General features: G+C 44.5%; 1 protein-coding gene across 1 annotated transcript in view; it reads left to right on the plus strand.

Moving 5' to 3' along the window:
* Positions 1-596: 596 nt before the first annotated feature.
* Positions 597-25451, plus strand: part of Iqcj (IQ motif containing J) — a 51993-nt gene continuing 27138 nt past the window's right edge. The window contains exons 1-2 of the mRNA XM_013016138.1: positions 597-698; positions 756-902. Coding sequence (XP_012871592.1) covers positions 597-698; positions 756-902 — 249 coding nt within the window. The remainder of the gene's footprint in view (positions 699-755; positions 903-25451) is intronic.

A 25451-nucleotide genomic window follows, 5' to 3' on the forward strand; every position in this document is an offset into this window, starting at 1 on the left:
GGTCACTGGGCAGGTCATCACGGCCCCCCCATCCTGCATGGGGTCACCCGTCCTGCACTGGGGCCCTGTCCTGCAGGAGGGAACCCCCGTCTTGCACAGGACCCCCTTCCTCCATGAGGGACCCCGGAGGACCCTATCCTGCACGGAGGACCCCCTTCCTGCTCGGGCTCCACCGTCCTGCAAGCGCCTGCCGGCCTCACCTCAGGACTCGGCCCACCTGGGGACTCCTGGAGGTGGCGCTCCGCATGCGCCAGCCAGGCCCGTCTGATGGGCGGGCTGTGGACCAGCCCTGGCCACCCACCTGTGCCCTCTAACCCACCTGTGGCCCCTGACCCCGCCGCAGCCACCCACCCACGCCCCCTGACCCACCCGTGCCCCCGGCCCCGCCCTCCTCACACTGCTTCAGGCCCCTGCTTGCGCCCGAGCCCCCTCTGCCTACCGTCCGTCCCCCGCGTCGTATGTCCAGTGCCCGGAGCCCAGGCCATCACCTCCCGGCTCTGACCTCACGGAGTCAGAGAAGCCCGACGGACGTCTGAGACTTCTACGTCTCCTTCCAAGGTCAATCCCTGTCAGCCACAGGGGCACACGTTGGCCACATGGGCCACGTTCCCGTCAGCCGTGACGCGCGCACGTCCCGCACGTCCGCGTCAGCCGTGACGCCAGCACGTTCAGACACATCCCAGTCAGCAGTGACGCAAGCATGTCGGCCACGTCTCAGTCAGCGGTGACTCAGTCAGCTGTTCCTGCCATGTCAGTCTACACTGACGCGAACACGTTTCTGTGACGTCACGGGCACTGACGCAAGCACGTTTGGCCCTGTCGCAGTGGTGACATGCCCGGCCGGCCTGTGTCTGGAGCACGCGGGCGGCCGATCTTCAGAGAAGCCGGGTCAGACGTGCGGGGTGAGCATGCGAGATGCTGTCTGTGGAGACCAGGTGGCGCCCACAGCCTGGCTCCCGTCCCGGGCCTCCCAACCGGCTCAGGGCCGCTGGGTGGGGTGCAGTGAACCCGACCAGACGCAGGCAGGCGGGCGGGCAGGCAGGTGGCCTGTGTTTGCTTTGCATAACTCTGTATGCATGAGTATTTCTTTAAAAAAGACTTCTGGTCCTGAAATAAAAGCACAAACGCCAGTGCCACGGACAAGAAGACACCAGAGGTTTCGGACTCCAGAGATCAGTAACGCATAACGCCTGCCCAACTTGGATCCCAGAAAGCAGCCACCCCAGGCCTTTAGTCCCCCCCCCCCCTTGGCAGTCTACACCCGCCTGTCTCACCAGGGAACCTGGCGGTCAGCTCATCATCCACAAGTAAGTTCTGCGTGACTTCTGTACTGCTTGCTCTTTGCACGCTTACCTTCCTTTGTTTGGCTCGGTGTAACCTTGACACTCGCTCGCGTGCCCTGAGCACCCAAGCTGGCCGGTAGGAGGGGAAGCAGAACCAGTAGAAAAGACACGAAGGGCAAGTGGGGTACGGGGGACACCCGCTCAGTAGCTGGGACCTGTCACGTGTCATCAGCTCCGTGCACAATCCCTCCCCTCCCCCCAACACACCCACGGCCCCCCTCGTAGGTGGCCACCATCAACCATGCTTCAATCACTGACTGTAGCCATTTTGCAAACTGAGATGGGTGTTGATACAAACACGTCTTTATAAGTGGCTCCCTTTCAAACCCGTGACTGTAAAGTTTCTGTTTCTGGCTTTTGTCTTCCATCCACCTGTTTCTGGTGATTGCTTTTACTGTCTTTAGAAGAAGCAAATGTTGAATAATGTTTCTGGTCAGAGGTAAGCCTTAGGCAGTGCTGTTGGATAAGCAACCATTCATTTTTACCCAAAGTAAGGAATGAAGTCATCTTTAGCTTATTTGTTTGCAGAAGGTAAAACAAAGGAGATATTCTCCTTTAGATGTCTTGGATAGATGTGTCTGTATAGTGTGTGTGGATGAGTGTGTAAAGATAAAATTGAGCAAATCCCTTTCTCTTCTTGTTTAACATCTACAGGATTACCTTGGCTTTACATACTAATAACTGATTAGTTTCTCATAGGGTCTTCTTCTCTCTTCACGTGAAAATAGATGCTCTAATTTTTTGTTTCCCACAACGTAGCAGGCTATGTGCACATTTTTGTGCATGTGGTTTTTTTTTACATATTTTGAAAGTGTTTCTGCCTCAGTGCAGAGAACTTCCTTATTCCTTCTTAAAAATCCAGATCCTATTCCTGTGTGAATGGACCACTTGGTTCACTGAGCCAGTTTCCCACTGGTGGACATCGAGGCTGTTTCCTAGCCTTCTCTACTACAAACAGTACCACAGTGAAGACCTCTGGATGCCTGTGTGAGCAGACATGACATAAATCCTCAGGGGTGAGTGGCTGAGTTACAGGGCCAGTGTATTTGCATCTCAATACAAATAGCGTGACATCTACACCTGTAATTTTCTAATTTCAAATTCATTTTAAAATTATTCTGATTATACAGACTAATGGCAGATGGTCTCATAACCTGACGTATGAGTCTGGCACACAAGCCACATCAGATTGTCCATGTCAAAATACTTACAGGGTCCTGCTTTGTGACCCAAACTAGGATATTTTTCCTCTTCTTTTGCTTTAGCAGTGAAATTAATTTTACCCGAGGGTTTCACTGTACTATTTGCATGCATGTTGGAATACCCTCCCTCCATAGGTCTCAGAGCAAGCTTCTTACTTTCCTCCTGACCTTGCTCATACACAGCTGGCTATGTATCAACCAGATGTTCATTGTGTAGGGAGGGGCTGTGTCTTCTTTGTTACTGAAGTTCAGACATACTGCTTTGAACTACTGCCTTAAAAACTACAAGGAAACCTATGCTTGCTAACTCCTCAGTCGAGCTGTGCCATATTGTATCAGCCTACTATAATTAGGGCTGGCTTAGGAAACCCCCAAATAATGCATCTAGATGCAACAGGGGCTTACTCTCCTAGACATTCCAGCACTGTTTTGTAAGGTGCATCAATACCAGCCATCTCTCAGATGTGGCTCTCACTGTCCTTATGTTGGTCCCTTGATGTCCTGATGGAATATAGCTGCCAGAGTGCCAAATATTGCATAATCATTTCATGAACATCCTTATCTTCAAGAAGAAAAGTAAGAGGAGAGCAAAAGGTATCGACCAGGAATGCTTTTTTAAGAAGTCTTAGTATCACGTGATATTTGTACTTAGCTCTTAGTGGTCCACATTAAGCACAGTTTAATCACATCTAGGTATGGATGCTGAAAACGAGGACTAAACCAAAACCTCAGGGCTGTCCTGCTGAGGGAGAAGGGTGAAATGGATGCAGTGGGCATGCAGTTGGTAGCCTTAACTCAGCACACTACTTGGACACTTCAATTAGGAGGGAGATGCCTTGAGGGCAGCGAACCCCAAGCTCAGCTGCCTAATGAGTCAAACAACTGCCTTGAATATTGAATCTGCAGGTCTAATTATGAAGTGTGGTCACAGCACAGGACTACAAGGCATTAGTGTCAGTCCTCTCGTGGCATATCAGGCTAATAATGTGTTCTCTGAATGGACACCTTGTCCTTGAGACCACCAGCAATGGTGGTGCCTCCCCATACCCTGTGTCATTGAGAGGTATTGGGGAGACGGGACTTGGGTTTCCCTTTCAGACACTTCAAACGGAAGCTGAATGTTCTGTTGGAACACAACACTGAGTCTGTGTGTTCTGTTACAATGGAATTGTTTTGAAACAGCCTGCATTTGTGAAGCCAGGGCTATTGTCAACCTTTGTTAAGGTACATTTTGTAAAATACAACATTTTTAAAGTAAATGCATATGTGTCTTTGGAAGTCTACAATCTTGCAAATGTAGCATGCATTCATTTGAATCACTGGCTCATTTTCCTACTTTTTCTGATTTGCAAAGGAATAATTTCATAGATGAATTTTTCTCTAGCAGGTGGAAATCATAGCAGAATCATGCCACGAAGGAAAGGGTTGCTAGGCAACCATTTTCAGTGTCAGAAAAAAAATCCAAACAAATCTTCATTTTAAATATCAGAAGCATGTGAAAAATTAGCTAACTTTTTATCTGATGAACTTGTAAATGAACTTGTGCAACTTACAAAAAATTATGTCATCTCTTTCTATTTCTTTCCCTGCTGTGACTCAGATCAAAGATGGCACAATCTTCAAGGATGCAATTTTAGACCTGGGTCAAGCTAACCGTGGTTTGCAGCAAAAATACAGTTAGAATCCCTGGCCTGCTCTCAATTATGGCTTTGCCATTCTAGATTCATCGACGCAAGGACTCTTGACATCTGTTTTTTATGTCCTTGGAGTTAAAATGATTTCTGTGCAAGGATGGGGTCCTTCAGGAAAGTGGATTCTTTGTGGGTACTAGATTGTAATTAAACTGTAACATTGGCTCCTTACTCTGGCAAATGAGAGAATTGAGCTCATGAATTCAGAAATTCTGTTCTTCACCATATACAAAGCAACACTATGGCGCTGGGGACAGGCGGCTGACGTGATCAGATCTGCTGCTGTGTGGACGTTGGACAAGGGGCTCTGGGGGTCTCCAGGGGGTGGAGGAAGGCTTTATGCAAAGGGAAAGTTGGCAAAAACCTCCTCTAGTCTGTCTTTAGCTGACCCTAAGACCCAGTGGAGGCTCAGTTCTGCCAAGTGGGAAGCATAGAGAGAGCTTGGTCATAGTGGTGTGCTTCCTTAGGCTTGGCTTTCTTGGGTGATGGGAAGCAAGCCCCTGGAAGGTTGGGTTCTTGTTGCTATGGGGTGTGGGTTTAATACATTTCAAATGTGAGGGATGCTGGAAACTTCACCCTTCTCTGGCTGTATGCTTCAGTCTGTGAGAGGCAATGCTGTGTTTCCTAGCATTAGAAGGCTGTCCTTCATCAGACAAAGACATTGAAAAAGTTTGACTTTGGCCCATATTTATTTCTTCTACTGGGTCCTCTTTTCAAGTGTCTTGTGCTGACATTCTGTGCTGGGATCCCAGCACAAATTTCTCTTGCCATTTGAGCCCATGAATCCACTGAGGTGAATTTGTATTTTTTTAGCTGTTAGTATCATGATATTTCACATTGCTTATCTCTTCTTTCCCACGTGACCCTATCAATAAGACATTTTCTGATAAGGAAACTAGGTTGTGTTAATGATGGAGCTGAAATTGGAACCCAGAGCTTCCTGCTTTCAGTGTAGGGCTGTGTTTACACAGTTGCCATTCATAATTTCTTTTTCCATGGGCTCTGCTGCATGCTTGGTTAATGAACCCACTGTAAGTTAAAAGCATCATAGGGTGAATGTGCATTTGACACTGCTGATCTTCCTGACTTCTTAGTACTGCAGTGCATTATAGAATCAGGGTGCTCTCATGTGGCTGACTATTAGCTGCAGCTCACTGAAACTTCCTAGCAGTAAGAGGAAGTATGGCCTTGTCTGTGGAAAATGGGTGAAGTCTAGCACTGTGGCTCACACCTGCAATCCTCACTATGTGGGAGGTTGAGCTCAGGAGGCTCACAATTTCAGGTCATCCTGGGGGGGTGGAGGGAGGATTGGGAGATTGCCTCTCAACAGAAAACGCTGGGTATGATGGCACATGGCTGTCATTCCAGCTACAGAGGAAAGCATAGAGGATCACAATCCAGCCTGACTACAGTAAAAAGTGAGACCCAGTCTCACAAGTAAGCAGAGAAAAGAAGAGCTGGAGACATGTTCAAGTTATGGAGAACCTGCCTAGCAAGCACAGAGCCCAAGACCCAGTCCTGCCCTGTACATTACAATAAACGAAGATAAGTTCTCATTGGGTCATCTTAAAGTATTGGACTTTGCATCTCAGCCCTGGAATTCAATGACATTTAAAGATACCAGTTGGAGCCAGATACTGGTGGCTCATGCCTGTAATCCTCGTTATTCTGGAGGCTGATATCTGAGGATCATGGTTCAAAGCCAGCCCAGGCAGGAAAGTCCGTGAGACTGTTATCTCCAGTTAACTACCAGAAAAAAACAGAAGTGGCACTGTGGCTCAAGTGGTAGAGTGCTTGCCTTGCATGCATCAGGCACTGGCTTCGATTCCTCAGCTCCACATAAGCAAAAAAGAAAAGAGCCAGAAGTGGCACTGTGGCTCAAGTGGTAGAGTGCTTGCTTTGAGCTGAAGAGCTCAGGGACAGCACCCAAATCCAGAGTTCAAGCCCCACAACTGTCCGAAAAAAAAAAAGATATCAATAGGTTTTTCCATCTCCTACCACACAGATATTTTAACAGATATTTTGAAAGAGTAGGAAGGACACTGGTAGTTCGTTTGGGCCAGATTGTTATTTTGAAATAACGTTTTATTACATTAAACTATAATTTAGAAAATAAGATCTTCAGCAGATGGAAACGGCACCCGCTCTGTCTCAGCGAGGCTGGGCCTGTGTCCCCTGTCGACAAGGGAAGCAATGGACTCAGTTCCTCAGGCATCCTGCGTGCTTGGACAGCCTGGGCCATGTCCTCAATCTTGGGTTGTGGGTTCCTCTCTCACAGCCCAATTCAAATAGAGAGTGGTGATGTCACCTGCCATTTTCAGCGCCTCTAATATTAGCTTTCGATTCTCAGCTAATTAAGGTGCAATGTTTCCTTTAGTCATTCTCATGATGATATTTAAATAACTTTCATGATCTGTCCTTATGCTTCAGGGAAGTTTCTGTCTCTTTCCTTTTCCTTCTTTGTGAGCGAGTGATTTAGTAATCAGCCAATCCTTTATAATAGAAGTCTCCAATCCAAGTACTAGCTAGGCTGCCCAATGCTTAGCTTCTGAGCCCTGAAGAGACCAAGCACATTCAAGGTGAGGTGGCCACAGGTTAAAAGAAATTTCTACAGATCAGAACAGCCAACATGTATTCATCATTAATGCCATTATTATGGTGGGAGTCAGTAGGTTATTGATTATGAAGAATGTTTAGTTGCCCTCAAATTAAAGAAGTACATAAAACCAACAGTAAAATTTCACATTAATGAATACAAATACAAATAAATTAACAAACAAGACAAAAGGGAAAAAGAAAATAAAAACAGCTACAACAGCAACTAAAAAAATACCTTTTGTTTCCTTTTTTTTTTGGAGTTAATTTCAGGGTAAGAACCACGTGATCATGTCAATAGATGCAGAAAAAGCATTCGATGAGCTCCAACACCTCTTTCTGGTGAAAGCTCTGGAAAAGATAGGAATCCATGGAACGTTCCTCAATACAATAAAGGCTGTATATGACAAACCTACAGCCAGCATTATACTTAATGGTAAAAAGTTTAAAGCATTCCCTCTAAAATCAGGAAAGAGACAAGGATGCCTGCTCTCTCCACTCCTCTTCAATTTAGGGCTGGGGATATTCTATCAGGAGACTAGTCACTATACTTAAAGTGGATTTAGAGATAGAGGCTCAGTCCTGTGTTGCAGATCTCACTGAGACTGGCTTGCTGGCCACAAGGCCTTCTCCAGCCCTAACCTTGTCATCCTCAGGACTGCACTTGTTTTTATTAAGCTGCTGACATCTATACAGCGTGCAGGGATCCATTGTGCTTCTCCTTATCCTTGCAGATCCTGTTCAATTCCAGCCCCCACTGATCGCTGGATGGCCCCCAACTTTCCCGTTTCCCTCTCGTCTCTTACAGTCCAGTTGCTCTTGTGGCACAGAGATCTTTGTAAGGCCTCAATTAAGCCATGTCCCTCTCTTGCTGGAAGAACATAAAAGTGGTGTTGCAGAAAATCACTGCAACACTTAGTAAATGTTCATGTGATTCACCCTGCCTACCTCTCCAGCACCACCTGACATCCTTGTGCCCTGGCTTACTTTTCTCAGCCTGCTTCTGCCTTTTCCATATTATTCAAACAAGTAACCAGCCCGTGAAGCTCATTGTTACACAGTGTCTGGGTTCTATGTGGTGATCCAGGCTGGGTCTCTTCATGTGAAACATTCTCTTGACTCATTCCCATACAGCTCCTGGCCCATTTTCTTGACCCCATATTCTAACGATTTTAGCTAAGGATTTGTTTGCTTGTCTGTGATCTCTCTCTCCTTTCTCCATTTGAATGAAAACTTGATAAAAATCAATGCTTTTTTTCATTTGGCTTAACTTTATTTGCCTTTTAACTGCTGTGCTCTCCAATTCTGGAATAGTTTCAGACACATAGGAGACTCAAGTCGATATACATTTAGTAGGCAAAGGAGATCTACAATTATTTTTGCACATTTCTTCACATGTATACTTCTAGCATATTCCACACTTTTGATGGCAGAACTCATGATTTTACTCACTTTTTAACATAGGTACGTATGCATAAGAAATTGCTGTGGTGACCGGGTGTATTGATTCTGACTCAGAGATCAAAATATACTCCAACTCATATCTGAAGGAAGGCACTTCCAGCAGGCAGGAAACATCACCCTCAATGCTTCTCAGGATGCCCACTGAGGTGCAGCCAGGGTGAGGCTGCGGTAACCAAACTGCTTTCCTGAGGTGGGAAAGGCCTGCTGGTCTTACCATGCAGGCTTCCTGGTAAAGCTGCCAGCTGTCCTCACAGTGTGGGACTGGGCTTCCATGGGAGCAGAGCTCCAGATGATAGCCAGGAAAAGACCACACACACACACACACACACACACACACACACACACACATACACTCACACTCACACACTAAAACCTCACCTTGGAAGCCACTGTTACTTCTGCCAGATTTTATTTGCTAGAAGCAAGCCACAAAGTCCAGTCATCAAAAGAGAGAGCCCAGATTACACAGTGTGTGTGTGTGTGTGTGTGTGTGTGTGTGTGTATGTGCATGCCACATGCCAGTAGTGGGATTTAAAACAGGGCCTGGACTCTGTCCCTTAGCTTTTTATTCAAGGCTGGTATCATTTGAGCCACAGTTCCACTTCTGGCTTTTTGATGATCAACTGGAGACAAGAATCTCAGGTTTTTCTGCCTGGGCTGGTTTCAAACCAGGATCCTCAAATCTCAGCCTCCAGAGTAGTTAGGATTACAGGTATGAAGTACCAGCATCTAGATTACATCTTCTGTAGAGACTTTGTGTACATGTATAAAGCCACCACAGTTATCTGTCCCCATCAAACAGCCAGGATGAACATAATGGGACAAGTGAAGGTTGACTCTGAGAGGATGGACTTTGGGGTTTGAGTTATATCTGAGGGATCTGGGCCAGCCCATGCACCTGTAATCCCCAGCACCCAGCATGGCGTCCATGCTATCGCACACGGTGGGTGCCTAATGAACAGGGAAAGGAGTATTGTTTGAGCAGGTAGACAAGAACTACATATACAAATGCCAATTTTTAGGATCCCAAATTGTAATTACATTCCTCTTCCAACATGGTCTTTTGTATGGTCAATCTCGTTGCATTCAGGTCTGTGAGTTGCTTCTTTAACAAGAAGACAACACATTTCAAGACAGTTCACAAAACCCAAACATTGTGGAAGGCTGTTTGGACAGTGATGTATGTGGTATCCAGGGTTTGCAATCAACAAATAGCAGCTATAGTCAAGAGTAGGCCAAAAGCCCCATGCACATGGGTGGTACCATGGAGACAGCATGGCAGAAATGGTGCTCAGCCTCAAGTCCAAGTGGGAGGAAGGGAGGTGAGTGTTACCATCCTCCTTTCTATAGAGCGAAGGCCGCCTCTTCCTGTCTAGCAAGGTAAAGTGAACCACAGAGCAGGTGAGATCGGAGCAGAATTTTCCTACATGCTGCTGGTAAGGGAGAAAGAGAAGGTCAGCCTGGGCATCTTTGAAAAGCTTTCTGCAGTCCTGTGGCTGCTTTTTCTTTTCTTTTGCTAAGAATGAAAAGCAAGCCTTACAGAGGAAGAACATTCTGTTGGACAGAGAATTCAGAGAAATCCACTGAGGCTCCTTTGATAGTGTTGATATTGGCCTTCTAGTCTCATGATTGGTCTCAGGGTTTCTGTTTTGAAGATGCTGTGTTAGATGTGTGTGTGTGTGGGGGGGAATTTGGGTAAGTTACTCTATAAATAAAGGCATTTTGCAACATTAATTTTATTCAGCATATACTTACTGGCTCTTGTTAAATCTTCTTGTGCTAAGCCCTGAGCATACAAGAAAAGCATATGCCTAGTGCCCTTTCATGAATTAAAGCCCAACTTTTTATTCTGACCTGAAACTCAATACCCAAAGAAGGCCTTACATTTTTATTTCTTCTGGGTCAGATAGGACAGTGGGAGATGGCTCGCACTTCAGGGTATCTTCTGAATGAGAGCAGGATCCTCTGCTCTTACAGCTCCCATCCTTCCGGCTGCTTCGGTGAAGCGGGCAGGCCACCGCAGGCCCCTGCAGCAGTGCCACCCCAGTGCAGTGGGCTTGTCTCCTGGCAGGGCCTCAGCCTTTGGACTGTGCACATTTGCAAAACTAGTTAGAACTCCTCATACTAAAAGTGGCAGGAATTCTGATGGTGCATTGTCCTTGGGAAAGCTGCAGGGTGGCAGCACCGGCAGGCTCTGCGGGCTTGCTTCCTTTGGGCGTGAACCTCTGTCTCTCAGCATGCTCACCTCTGGTTCTCTGGTCCTCTGTTATGGTAAAGGCAGCTGCAGCCCCTGAGGCCTAACCTCCACTTACTGCAATCAATGGAAACAGTTCCCAGAAGCAAACCGCTCTGATTGGTACATGCCCTGGTTTGGGACCCATCACTGTGACGCCCATAGGACTCACATAGGGCTATGTGGTTAGGCTTCATCCAATGAGAGATGTTCCTCAGAGTTGGGCCTGAGATCAAGACCACCCAAGATGCTCACCAGGCTGAGTTCATGAGACTCTTTATCTCCAGTGAACCAGCAGATAGCTGGAAGTGGAGTATGGTGTGGCCCTAGTGGTAGAGTTGTTAGCCTTAGGGACAGGGCCCAGTCCCAGGGTTCAAGCCCCAGGACAAGCATGCATACACACACACACACATACACACACACACACACACACACACACACACACACACACACACACACACACGATAAAGAAGAGGAGACAGCTGCCAAAACTGGATCATGGAACATGGTGATACCGATTGACTTTGGAGTCTGGGAAATATGAGTGCTGTATCTCCTTAGGTACCACAGGAGATACATCACTCAGTGTCTCTGATTCTCCAGGGTCGGAATGTGAACCTCCTCAGGCCACAGTGACAAGTGGTCCTCTGGTTTTCCTGTCATCACAGAAATTAAGTGGGCCATGGGATTTATAGCTTATATAAGGGCTCTGAGTTGGTTTATTAGAGTGAGTTCAAGCAGAAGGTTAGTCAAATCGCCTTCCAAGTTGAAAAATAATAACACTGCCACTTTATCCGTGCTCTTATCTGAGGAGCTACAAAGTACTGTACAAAGCCTGATGTCAGCCCTCTGGGGTGATTGATATTATAGCTATTTTAACAGGGAGATTTTATCTCCATTACCCGTTAGAAGAAAGCCATTCTGAAAATGCCTTGACCAAGGTTAAGAATCCTATTCAGTAAACAGAGGCAGCTGGACACAGGCTTTCGTCCCCATTCTTCCCTTTAGTGACTATGCAGGCACACATACTGCCTCATTTTTGTTGGCTTCTGGTACGTTCTCTATACAGGAGACCACTGATGCCACCAGAACCCCTTTGTACATTTTAGCATAAAATCGTCTCCTCTGGACTTCCTTCCTAGAGGAAGCAGTATTTTCCCTTTTCACTAAGCTTGCACATGAGGAGAAGTTTGGGGCGGTGTTTGCTGTCAAACTTATCTTTGTAGAATAACTCTTTTGCAAAGCTTGGGTATTTGGTTTCTTTACTTCTGGCACTAAGACAACTCAGGCCTCATGAATGCTAAGCTCACATTCTACACTGAGTTATGCTCTTAGACCCTCGATTATTGATAATAACTCCATGCTTTAGACCCTTTAGACCATTTCAAGGGCACAGTTGGGTGTGAGGAGGCTCAGTTCCTTCCTTTATCATGCTGCCCTTGGTACAGCCCTTCAGACTTTCAGGTGGGTGTCTGCATTCAGGGAACTTTCTGGGAGTGGCCTCATGAACCACAAGCATGAGAGAGTGACAAGGAGGACTAGACAGCGCTTTACTGTTGACTTATGAAGCTACTGTGACAAAGGCTTTAGCCCTTGGCAACTCTGCAGCTAGAAGGACTTTTCTAGAGAAGCCTTTCAGAATTCTCTGGAGTTGAGGTAAGGGGGGCTTGCTGTTGGCCAGCCCATTGCCTGTGGATGGCTTATAGACAGGAGTATAGCAGCTTTGGCTAAGGAAGTCCTCAAGGCCAAGATCAGCTCCTGGGAGGGATTGCTATGTACACATCACTGACCAGCACAGGGTGTCTAGGGGAAGGGATGTTTCTTGTCCCTGAAAGGTGATCTAAGTAGCAAACCATGGCATCCACTGTCATTCATGCTTTATATGCTTAAACCTATTGTTGTCGAATATTAAGTTCTTCCTCTATAGGAACAGGTCAGTAAAGCAAAACACCAAGAGATGAGTAACTTTCTCAGATTCACACAGCTGAATGGTGGAGTCATGATGTCAGCCCAAACCAAATCTCTGAACCCATCACGCATTATTCCACTATAATGAATAGTAAATGGAAGCTATTATTATGATCTCTTCCAATGTGTCTTTGACATATGGCCATTGCATAAGAAAGGACTTCGTTTGAACTTAATTTCAATCTCTATTTTTATGGAAATGTTTTAAACTGAGAAATCATTTTAAAACTGAGAAATCCTAGGTCGTTTATGTGTCTTTAAGAATTTGGCTCTCCGAATGAGCCAAACATTGAGATCACCAGAATAGCCTTTTAAACTCCCAATACTTAGACCACCTGCCAGAATCATTCTGTGGACATCTCTGGAGGTAGGAGACCCAGGCTGGAGTCCTTTCGAGAACTGTCCACATGATTACAGGGTGCAGGTGCACTTGAAAACCATCTTCCAGGGCCTCTGTGGCTCCACATCATAGCAAAGCTGAGTTGGCTTTCTTCCCCCTCCTTGGGGTCTTCTGAAGGGGACATATTCATTGCCTACATATGTGAGTGCTCATGTCTCTTTCTCAGATTGCCAGATTCATGCTTTATCATTATAAATGAGGTAAATTTACTGATTGCTGTTTTTCAGCAGAAATAAAGTAATTTGGAGGTTAAGTGACTTACCCAGTGTCACACAGCTCAGACGTAATAGAGTGAGGATGCAAAACCATGCATTTTCATCTGAGTCTGAATGTGTGGCCATCAAGCTATACCACCATTTCTGAACTTCTCCATCTACCACTGAGTCTCATGTACCAAACAAAACTGTTTCCTTTCTCCAGCCTTCTCCTGTGTACCACTGTCATAAAAGAGAAAACACATGTTGCCTATTTTCCTGTGTTCTTGGTCTTCATTAAAGGCATTTGGTTCATCTTTCCACCACAAATTTGAGGTTCATTAATGATTTCTCCACTTCTGTTGCCACTTGTTTGTAAGCAAGCTATTGGACTATTGGGCAGAGAGAAAAACGGGAAATAGAAGCCAACCATAGTGAGAATGAGGTGATAGGAATTCTGGTGAGATTTTCACAGGAGAGGTGAACAGTAAAGAGATATTAAACTCTAACTTGTGTGTGCTTCCTATTATGATTCCTTAAATCTTCTATACCTCTAATTTCTCACTGCCACCACCATTATCCTGGCTCAAAACACGATTTCCGTCTTCTAAATGGTTGACTTTGCTTTTTTTTTTTTTCCTCCCTCTTGGATCTGTCTCTGATCCATATAGAGTGGGCTGCTGTACATGTCTGGTCACGGCATATGACCATACCCTAGGTCCGTGGCCAAGAGACACATCCTCTAATGCGGGAGTGATTTGAATAGCATATTAGGAAACTTAGAAAGGAAGGAATTGGAGCTGTGCGAATAAAATTCCTGGTTATACCTTAAATGCCACAGGATCCATAACAGGAGTCACCAGTTCAATTGTGTGTAGCTTGGCTAAGTGTTAGCATTAAGGAAAGTGGCGAAACTGAGCACCTGATTGTTCTGGTCCTATGTAAGGAAGTAGCTGTTCTCTTTACCGTGTAGCCCAGTGCATTCTGTGTGGTCAGATTTTCCTATTCCTCACCAGAAGCCAGAAATCCAGATTCAATGGGTTATCTTAGGGTTTTTCAAATGTTGGGCACCAGGTCAAAGTTTTTATTCTTATAGTACAAACAAACCATGCACATGGGCCGGTGTGAGGTGTGGTCTCTAATGTCAACCAGTGGTCTATGGCAGGTGGTTTTTCCCCCCATATACTCTGACTCCTTGGTTGCATTGTAAATACCCTGTGGCCATGAATTTTAAAAGTAGACCCCGTAAATCCTAATGAAAAGTGCTCTCCAGAAATCTCTGAAATGAGCTTTATCCTATTAAACAAAGAACGTGTGGCAGAAATAGAGAAGTTTCTTTAGTGGTTATGGGGTAGTTAGATGGACTGTGAAATTTTAATTGAGTAAAAAGTCTGTGTGTCAGGCTCTTTTCTGCACCACTATTTTCTCACAAAGGCAAGTTTCTCTGACTCTAAACAACTTGAAAAGGAAAGGAGAAAATAATGGCCTCTCACACTACTGAGCATCTAGTACATGCAAAGCATGCCACAAACTAGAATCAATCAAGCTAGAATCAACGTGGTATTTAATTCTCCCTGCAGGGATAGAAATGCACCAGAGGGGATGCTCACTCCTTCTGGTTGTGTTGCCTGTGTCTGTGACAGACTAACACACTGATGTTAAGACAATAATGCAAAGCTGCTGGCTTTGGTATTAGATATTGGTCCTTGGACTGTATAAAACAAATAGAAAAGGCAATTTTATATTGAGGGGGAGGGCAGTTTGTGGGCTGGAGATGTGGCTGAGTAGCAGGAAACAAGCTCAGCATCAGGACTGGTTGTGTAAATGTCTGGTTGTGTGGATGTGACACTTACTAATTCAAGAAGAACACTTTTCTCTATCTTGCATCTTTATTAAAAGGGCCCCAAGGACCTAACTTACAAGAAACCTTCATTGGAACTGAAGGGAGGGATCAAGGCCTTTCAGAACGAGCTAAAAGTTCAGTCATGTGGAAAAAACTCCTAGGTCTACAGTCCTGAGTCCTCAAGGTCCAGGGCTCCCACAATGACAGGAGGTCTCTCCCAAGCTGAGACTTAAGACTAATGAGCACAGAATCATGATGCATTCTCCATGTAATCTTTAGCAGTGAGAGAGACAGGAACATCCGAGACCCATCGGGCAGCAAAGTCTGGAGGCTCAGAGAACACATCCTCATGTCAGATTGTCCAGGGTCCAGGTACTTCTTAGCTGTGTGGCTTTACCCAAGATATCCACCCTTTCGCTGCCCTGGGTTTTCATCTAAAAGAATAAGAACAACTGCAACGTCTTCATAATATTATTGTAAGAGTAAAGACCACATTTATTAAGCACTCAGAATCTAATTCTTGAGTAGTTTAGGAGTTCAGATCTAGTTCTAATAAGTGTCCCCCAACACTAAGTTTGCTCCATAGAAGGTAAGTGAACAGCACAGAGTCTCAACTGGTTTCAGCACCACCTGGACCAGTGCTCTTGGTTCAAATATTATTTTTCCCGTAAGGCAGTGTGACCTCAAGAAATAGCTGCTCACTCAGTGTCTTCTTGGGGGCACAGTCAGGACCGCAGTATCAGTGGGGATATGGAGTGATCTGCTCCCCCGATTTTTTTCATGAATCAGTCAGACTTGGGTTCCAGAAATCTCTTGAGCTGGCTTAAGTAAGGGAAAACTGACTGAGGGGGTGAGGAATCCGGTGCCCCAGATTGATGGGAAAGCTGAAGACAAGGGAAGCAGGGGCCCCATTCACCGCCTTCCAGGACAGAGCTTGGTGAGTAGTCAGTGTGCAGATACAAACTGAATTGGAATCTTCTACCCTATGTTCTTGCTTGAGTCAGAGTCTTGAATAAAGATGTAATTCACTAGGCTGAGCCATGGCTCTGGCTGTACCAGGGCACAATCAATCTAGACTATACTCAAGAAAGATGACACTACTGATTCTTGATGATTTTAAAGATCCTCATGGACAAATCAGAGAAGGCTTGAGGTGTCTGTGGGTCCCTTCCTGGCTGAGCTAAGGAAGGGACGAATGCCAGCTTTGGAGAGAGATGGTTAAGAATTGAGGGGTGAGCCAGGCAGCAGTGTGGCTCATGCCTCTCAGGAGGCAGAGATCTGAAGATCACGGTTCGAAACCACCCCTGGGCAAAGAGTCCCGATGAGACTTTTATCTCCAATTAACCTCTCAAAAACCAGAAGCAGTGCTCTGGCTCAAAGTGGTAAAGCACTAGGTTTGAGCAAAAGAGTTCAGGGACAGTACCCACAAGCCCCACAACTGACAAAAAAAAGTGTGGGGAGTTCTGTGTTCTGATAAAAGGGTTCTCAAGATCCACTGACATTTGTGGTTCTGAAAATGGAAAAGAGTGACAAAAGTGAAAATGAGGAGAAGAAAGAATGAGGTCAAAGCTAAGAGAAACCATCAGCCATTACAGGTCTTAAAAGGGACCTTGTCAGAGTATGAGGAGAAAAAGGCCAATCATACACAATAATTGTACAGAGACTTACACTTAATAAGGTATGCATCTCCTAAAACAGAAATGCACCATAGCCTGGTTTAGCAATCCACACAGCAAAGGCTACTCAAAAATTCGTTCAAAACATGAAGATTCAGGAACAGAGGCATAGTTAAAGTGGTAGAGTGCCTACCTAGTAAGCATGAGGCCCTGCATTTGAGCCCCAGTACCACAAAAAAGGCATGGAAAAAAAGAAAGAGAAAGGAAGGAAGGAAGAAAAAAAGATTTAGTAAGGTCTGCCAAAAGATCCACCAAGGATATTTTGTAAACAGTCAAGCATGTCAGTTGGAAGAGATGGAATTTAGAAACACTACCATTAAAAATAGGACTTTAGGACATCTTCAAGCCATTTGCTTTGGAATCAATAAAATAAAATTTCAACTCTGCCAAGAATTGGAAGCATAGAGACATTCTTAAAAAGCGTATGGCTGAAATGAAGAGGGAACAAAAGGAAATTATTTGTAGTCATTCATTGTATCTGTTTGATTATTTCCTTTCCATCTCCCCACACATCACTGAAACACATGAACATGTCACTTAGGTTTGGTAACCCAGTGAAGGATTGGCAAAGACAGTTTGTTCTCCTGGAGCTTAAATTCTGTTTGACTCAAGTTGGGAGTCTGGCTTTCAGAAATACACCCCCAATGGGGAGACAAGAGATATGGGTGATTCTATGCCAGCCCCCCTCCCCAGCTAATCAACAATACCGACTCCTAGCCTACCTAGAACCATAGGCACAACTTGTGGATATGTGAGATTGCCTCACAGACTGTAGTGGCTAAGACTTAATTCTTCTAAAAACTTTTGTCTTCCCTCTAGCAGGTTCTAAAACACAAACAGTTGCCAGTCTGTGAGCTGGGAGGAAGGTAAAAATCAGATCATTTCCTAAGCGAGAAAACAAATGACCAGATGGTTGATCAAAACGGAAGCAGACTGCAGCATGAAGATGTGCTTTAACAGCGGGCTCCTTGGGTTCCTGCTTCCTGGGGAGTTTCCACCCGAGGCCCTGGGCTCCACTTGTCTATTCCATATTTCCTCCCAGTTTTTTGGACAAGGCCCAGGTTGAAGGATAAAGACAAATGGTCCTTTCCCTCTTGGTCCTGGTGACTCTTCCCATCCTGCGCCTCAACTGCCACAGTATGGTGGCAAGCTAAGCAGACTTTCAAAGCCCAATCATGGCACTTGTTTGGGGGCTACGTGGAGGCATTGCTCAGTTTTGCAGATTGCTGTGTGTGCCTTTTGAGAGAGGAGGGAGCCGGCTCCGTCAGCTTTCTCTTTTCAGCTCAATGATCACAGCTGAGCCCACAGACAAGTAACACAGATGCCTTTTTGATAAGGTACAATGGGGTTTTAATTGGCTCTACCATTTCCAACTGCCTTTTTGACCCATACCTGATAAACTGCTCAGAGAGCTTGCATTCTCAGAAATGTGTCATTAACTAAATCTCTTTCTGCTGGCTGCTTGTTTGTAACAAGGAGTTAAATCATTTCTGTTAGCGTACGAGGACTTTTCCTCCATTCTGTAAACCCGGGGTACCTGTAAGGTAACCAATATGTCCCATTTTTCTCACAAGGTCTTCCAGTGTAGGGAGGTTCTTGAGGAGTCAGCAGGCTTTGCAGGGTCATTTCCTGACTTTATGTGGTTGTGACTCTAGTTTAGGTAGTGATAAAAACCTAAGTTCACAATGATGAACCAGGGGCATGGACATTTTGTGTCTTAAGTTTTTCAGTTGAGTGTGTAGCCTTCTGTTACAACATAGACAGCTGCCCCCAAATCATGTTCACTGTCTTCTGTTATTGCCTTTCTGTTCCTCTAAGTTAGCTAGCCAATGTCTGTGGCTAGTAATAAAAGAATCATGATGGTGGCACTTTTGTATTTCATCCTCCATTGATCTTTCCAAGTATTAGGGGGGAGGCAGAAATCTGATATTTGCTGAGTAACTTTTCCTACTTAGCTTATTTAAGTAAAATTGAAGTCAGAAAGGTCACGTATCATTTCTCAAAGTCCTACATAGTTTTATCACATCCATATTTCTTGAGATATCCATTATCTACTCCCTCTCAATTTTTGAATCCTAATACTTTAGTTTCACCGTTTTGCTCTCCTCTAAGCTTTTGGGAAATGATTACCTAAGAGTCACTATTACAGTAGGCTTCTACTAAATTCTATAATGGTTGTTGAAAACCTGAGCTTCAGAGCCTAGGTTTCATCAGCAACAGCAGAAAAGCTATTTAAGCAGAGTACTGTTTATAGGCTCTGTTTTATAACTTCTTTTTACTTCCATGCTATAAAGTGAAATTGTTAACCTCATAGTTGATATTGTATCATTTTCCCCCCTTCAGAAGATTACTCAAAAACTCTGGTGGTTACATCTACCTGCATGTAGCCAAGAAAAATCTATGACCAAAGGCTTCATTGTTTTATTTTTCCATCAAGATTTTTCCTAATTAATAAAATATGAAATTTAAAAGCTATGGTCTTTAAAGTTGAAGAGCTAGGGAGGAATTCAAGGGGCCATAAAATGATCAGAGAGGATAGTAAAGGTACAGTATACTATTCTGAAAAAAATACAAATAAATAAAGTGATGGCTGAAAGACCACTTGACTGTTGACATTGATGAGCTTTGGGACAACTGACCTCAATTGCCAGAATTACAGGTGTGAGCCTGTTACTCTCACTCATGAAAGGTGTAAAAAGAAAAAAGATTTCCATCGAGAGCTGTTGAAAAGGGGCATTCATTGTTTGGGGAATATGGCAAAACAAAGGTAGAATGTTGGGGGAAGATTTGGGGAAGTTATTAGACCCCTGGGAAAGGTAATAACTAACTTCATCTCAAACCTTTGCAGCATTTGGAAAGCATGCTGACTTTTTTCCCCCAGTAAGCATCTCCAGCTAAACCATTGACAAACAAATGCAGCCAGATCTGACTTCATTTGTACACATGCTAAGAAAGCAAGTATGCAATGGTGGGGAGGCAATTAGGGCTGTGGAGCAGAGCACCATTATTTTAAAACTTATCCTTTAGCACAGTTTTGACAAGATAATGAATGTGCGTGTGCTGAGGTGGGAGTGGAGAAACTTAGAAGGGAGGAAAAATGAGCTCATTGAGTCTTCACGGACCATCAAGTCTAGAGACCTTTCCCTGGGAAAGCGCCCTTTGTTAGTGCTGCTGGGGAGCTCCTGACAGATGATAGAAAAGGACCCAGATTATTCCTCAAGCCAGAGCCATCTCGAGAATAATGGTGCTGTGCTCAGCCTTTGCTCTCAGCCTCATCCCACCCCAGCTACTTCTAACAAATGCCTCCTGTTTTTCCCCAAGCCGTCTTCCTTCTACCATGAGAGGAAACAGCCATCAGCAGTCACCCACCCAAGCTCATGGCTTCAGGGCCCATGGAGGGGATATTTCAACCCAAACCAGGGAGGATGCAAAAGGGGTCAGGCAAGGCAAGATGCCGGGAGAGACGAAGGTATTCATGGGTAGAGGGAGTGGGTTCCAAGGGTTCTGAAGCTCAGTAGATAAGTGACTGTTGGGAAGCTCCATCTGAAATAAAAATCAGGAGATCAGTTAGGTCCTAGGTGGTGTTATGGATGATGAGAGGCATGGGGGAGGGCACTTACAGATGATACCACTGTAACTGCGCGGCGGTTGCCCACATTGCTTTGTCATCGTGGAAGTCCTTTTTTTGATTACTAACACCCATCCATCTCATTCACTGAACAAATGCTGAGCTTCCTTTGCGAAGACAGCCTCATATGATGATTGTAAACAGAGATGTTGGATCCAGAGTACCTGGGTTCAAATCTAAGTCCTTTCCCTAATAACCTGGGGGGGTCCTAGGTAAGGCAGCCTCTGCACTTCAGTGTGGTCTGCTAACGATGTGCTGTCCTTGGCTTCACAGGGTTTTGAGATATGTTCATGGGATCATAGGAAGATCTTCCCTGATGTTCTGGTTAAATTCCTCTGGCATAAAAATTCCAACCTTTCACAGTGCTGTATTTTGGGGTAGTATTGGTAAAATCAAAGGCCTCATCTAGATCTGAAAAGGAACACACACTAAAGATTTCACTCAGGTTATTATTATTATCAATGTCATCATTATTTTGGCCCTACTAGGGTATGAACTCAAGGCCAAATGCTTGTGAGGTTGCTGTGATACGCGTGAGCTGGACCTCCAGCCCTGATTTTAACTGATTATTTTGGGGAAAAGGTCTTGTTTCCCACTCGGGAATTTAACCTATCTATTTCAGTCTTCCCTTCATTGCTGGGACCACCAATACATGCCAGGGAATCCGGTCTCCATTCGTGGGGACTTTTCTACCTGGGCTGGCCTGGTACCATGATTCTCCTAAGTCTCGTCCTCTTGTGTAGCTTGGGATGATAAGTACACATCATTGTGCCATACTATGGGTTGAAAAGGAGGCTCCTGAACTTTTCTGGCCAAATTGGCCTCAAATCACAATCCTCCAATTCTCAGTCTCCTAAGTAGCTAGAATTACAGGTATGAGTCATTGGTGCTTGGCTTAGCAAGGAAATAGGCAAAGATGTTACAATCAGGTCAAAGATAAATTTTTAAATGGACATATTTATGAATCAGGAGTATTGAAATGTATATGCAAATAGGAGTGTGAGAGAGGCCAGTTCACCTGTACCATGCAGAGTAAGTCTGTAAGTCAGCATTATTCTGCATTATTATCAATTTTGCATGATTTGTACAATGCCTCCAAAGGCGATGGACAGCTGGCCCCAGAAGAGTGTGTTGAAATCGTGGCTCTGCACAGCTCGCTGGCCAGACTCACTTCCTCCTCCAAAATGTTGGGATCCTTTCATGTTGTTGCCTGTGGAAAGCCACGCTTCTCTCAGGAAATGGTGCACCCACTGCTGTTGGCCTGCGAGGACTCTTGGGGTTTGGAGACTTGGAAACGTCTGTCTCAATGACTGCAAAGGAAATGAATGTGACCAACATCTCTTGGAGAAACTGAAGAATCCTCCCTCACCCCCTGCCTCTCCAAGAGAGAGACTTTTTAAGAAAAGGAAAAAAGTGTGCATGTGTATGTGCATGAATTCTTGTGTGAAAAAGAGAGTAGAGAAAGGAGGGCAGGTAGACGCAAAGGAGGAAGGGGATGGTGAGGGGGTGGTGAGGGGATGGAGGCCTATGGGGAGAAGGAAGAGGAAGAGAGTCAGACAAGCACCTGTGGGTGTCTCCTGCCTTCCACTTCCTGCACAGGCTCACCCCAGCTATTCCATGAGACTTCCACTTCCTGCCTTCTACTTCCTGCATAGGCTCACCGTTCCCTGAGACTTTCCTGGCTGTAGCCACCCACCACCATCTCTTCAGGAACACATCACACTGTTGGAGGTGAACAGCAAACAAAAACCTTTCCTGTTAAATCATGTGCCCATCAGATCCAATTTCTTAAGGCTTTTTTGCTGAAATTTGCCTCTTTTCATAAATAATGCTATTTCTCCTCCTGGAATACATCTAAAGGTAAAAGACAGTTCTTAATTACTTTCTTTTCAACTGCTTCCACATCCAGATTGCTTAATGGCTGCTGCCCTTAGGTCTGCCTTATCCACGGACTTTCAAGGCCCTGCTGGCAATCCCATCAGTCCCACAATTTGCATGAATGGTTCTTTAATAAACATACAGCCCCTTTATCACTGCTCCCTACAGTATCCTCATTAGTCAGTAACCTAATTCAGGCTTGAAAGATTTCCTTTATAGTGCCCTTTGTTTCCTGTCCATTGTCTAATTTTCTGTTCAGCAGGACATTTTTCTGCAGCCTGTGGCTTGTTCCTTGGCAGGCACATGTGCATTTCTTCTTCCTTTCACAGTAAATGAGTACATAGAAGCACCCAGTCTGTTTCCCATTAATGGTGCATTCCATTTGGCAAGACAACAAACCATCAGGGGGATGTTATGGAAACAACCCCTGGAGTTATCAACAACAGAATAATGGGGCTTGAAAGTAACAGAAGTCAATAACTTAGGGGTGTACATGAAGGTTACAAAGACAGTTCATGCCACACAGTGAACTCAGTCATTGAACCAGCAGTTTCCATTTGGCCAATTTAAGAGCTTCATCAGCTCTTCTATATTTTAATTTTTATTTATTTTTGTCTGTTGTGGAGCTTGACTTCAGGGCCTGGGTGCTGTCCCTGAGCTTTTTTGCTCAGGCTAGCACTCTACCACTTTGAGTCACATCGCTATTTCCAGCTCTCTTAGTTTTGCCCAACAAATTTGGGTTGAAGAAGGAATCAACCCTGGGACAGCTCACTTCCTAGAAATACTTCCTCTTCCCATAATGCTGTGGGTTTCCACTCAAATGAGTCTTCTTTCTATAATACCTGGGTGCTCACCCAACTAATGGAAAGAACCAGGATGGTGCATGCACAGCCATCAAGAAACTAGCCAAGCCCATGTTTGTGCTAAAACATTAAAGATCTCTTTGCTGCTACAAATTCTAAAGCTTTCCTTCTGGCTTTATGGACTTGGGTCGCTGTCTTGATAATATGAAGGGCTGGTCTGGAGGAAGTGCATGTTAGCTACCCCATAGATCCATCCTTGAGAAAATGACTTCCCTCCCAATGGGAGATAGCACCATAGTTTTCACCTCCCATCTAATCTTGTGTCAGTACTTCCTCCACATCATCCCACCTGATGAAGTTTTCTCCTTAATGGACAAAACCAGCCTCTCGGTGGGGTGTTCTCCTGCACACTCAGCCACATCTCTGCAGAAGTCTGGCAGGTTTCTTTCCCCCCTTTATGTGTCTGAGGCATGAAAAAAAAAACCATTAGGAGGCAGCAAGCAGCCTGCCTCTCTTCTTCTGTAACACAGGTTTCTATGACATGGCTCCCCCTCAGAGTCTTTGATAAGCCCTTTTATTTTTTCCTCTGGCTTTGTCAGACTTGAAAAGGCAGCATTTGCAGTGGGTTACAGCAGGAGGAGGGTGGTAGAGTCCACACACTGTTCTCCACTGTGCACTGCATTATTTCTCCTTCAAACACACGTGGAAGCCTTACAGCGCTAGCATCACAGAACATGACTGTATCTGGAGAAAGGACCTTTGAAGAGGCCATCAAGGATAACTGGAGGCATAAAAGTGCAACAAGACAGGTATCAGATTTAGAGGAAGTGGAGAGCCAGGGCAATATCTTGTAGAGGAAATGTCACGAGACACAGATGCACAAAAGTTACTTGCACACCAGGAAGAGAAGGCCACAAAAGAAACCACTCCCAAAAGCAGCTTCCAGAATGCAGAGAAAAATGAATCTCTATTGTTTAAGCTACAGGGCCTGTGGGTTTTTTATTTGTTTATTTGTTTGTTTTGTTTTTGTTATAGCATCAGCATGCAAACTAATACAGTCTCTTGTTTCTTTTGACTGTGAGGGATGGAAACAGTGGGTGGTGGTTGCTCAGTTTCCTTGATGCTACATTTCCAGCATGAATACAGCAAAGACTGCTCCGGGGTCTGTGATGAACCAGTAAGAAGCAATGAGGATTTAGGGCACAAAGATCTGGAAGCTTCATTACCCAGCTACTGACCATTGCTTGTTCCTATTTTTATCTTACAAATTAGAAAACAATAATCCAGGTGACTTGGCAAAATCTTCCATTCCCTGGCTAAAGTTCCCATTGCTTGTCCCACACAGAAGCCATGCCTGTTGTTACTTATCTGTTAGTTTATTTTAGAAGTTCAGGGAAGAAACTAAATGATACAAAGGAAACATATATGTTGTGAAAAGAGTTAACAGCCAATGGCTACCCTTTGAAAAAAACGACTTAGAAGACGGCAGCCAGAAAAGATTTCAGAAAGTCAGAAGACAACAAGATAATTTTTCTTTGTGGGGAGCAGTTAAATGGTTTTCTTCTAATTTTTAAGCATATTTTTATTCTTAAGTGATGCATATAAACAAAGAATTGCACATATTAATAGGATGCTCAAAAGGTTTTAATGTATATATGCAATGCATCCTGTTTAAATCATGGTATACATATGCCATTGCTAATATGTCATTTCTTCATGGAAAAAACTTTGTTTCTTCTAGTTTTCTGGAATGTAAATTATATTATTCTTATCTGCACTCATTCTACTAAGAATAGTACTACACCAGAACAAACCACCCTGTGATCTAACTTGGTGTCCATTGGCCAATCTTTCCTCTTCTTCCTGCTCCCTCCTCAGCCTCTGGTAATCACCATCCTGCTGTCAATTTCCTTGAGATTAAGTGTCTTAGATTCCATTATGAGTGACATTATGCAGTACTTCTCTTCTGGGTTTGCTTATTTTACTTAATGATCTTCAGTTTCACCCAGATAGTCACAAATGACAGGTGTTCATTCTTTTTCATGGCTGCATGGTTTTGCATTGCATCAGTTGTACCACACTTTCCCTCTCCAGTTATCAGTTGTTGGACACTTGGGTTGCATTTCTTGGATAGTATGAGTAGGGCTGTGTTGTACATGGGGTATGGATGTCTCTTCCATGTACAGATTTCATTTTGCTTGGAAATCTTACCAGGAGTGGAATATCTGGGTCACTTGGTAACTTGATTTTTAATTTTTGGAGGAGCTGCCATGCAGATCTCTTTCCACAATGGCTGTGCTCATTTGCATGTACTTCACCAGTCTTCAAGGATTACCTTTTGTCAATATCTTTGCCAACATTTTTCATCTTTAGTATTCTTGAGATTAGTCATTTTTACTGGGGTGAGATATTAATCTTTGTGGGTTTGATTTCCATTTCCCAGATGATTAGTGATGCTGCAATTACTTTGCATGTGCCTGTTGGCTACTTGTATGTTTTCTTTGGAGAAATGTCTAGTAGCTCTGTTGCTCAT

The sequence above is a fragment of the Dipodomys ordii genome, unplaced genomic scaffold, assembly GCF_000151885.1.
Source record: "Dipodomys ordii isolate 6190 unplaced genomic scaffold, Dord_2.0 Scaffold30, whole genome shotgun sequence".
Classification (NCBI taxonomy): Eukaryota; Metazoa; Chordata; class Mammalia; order Rodentia; family Heteromyidae; genus Dipodomys; species Dipodomys ordii.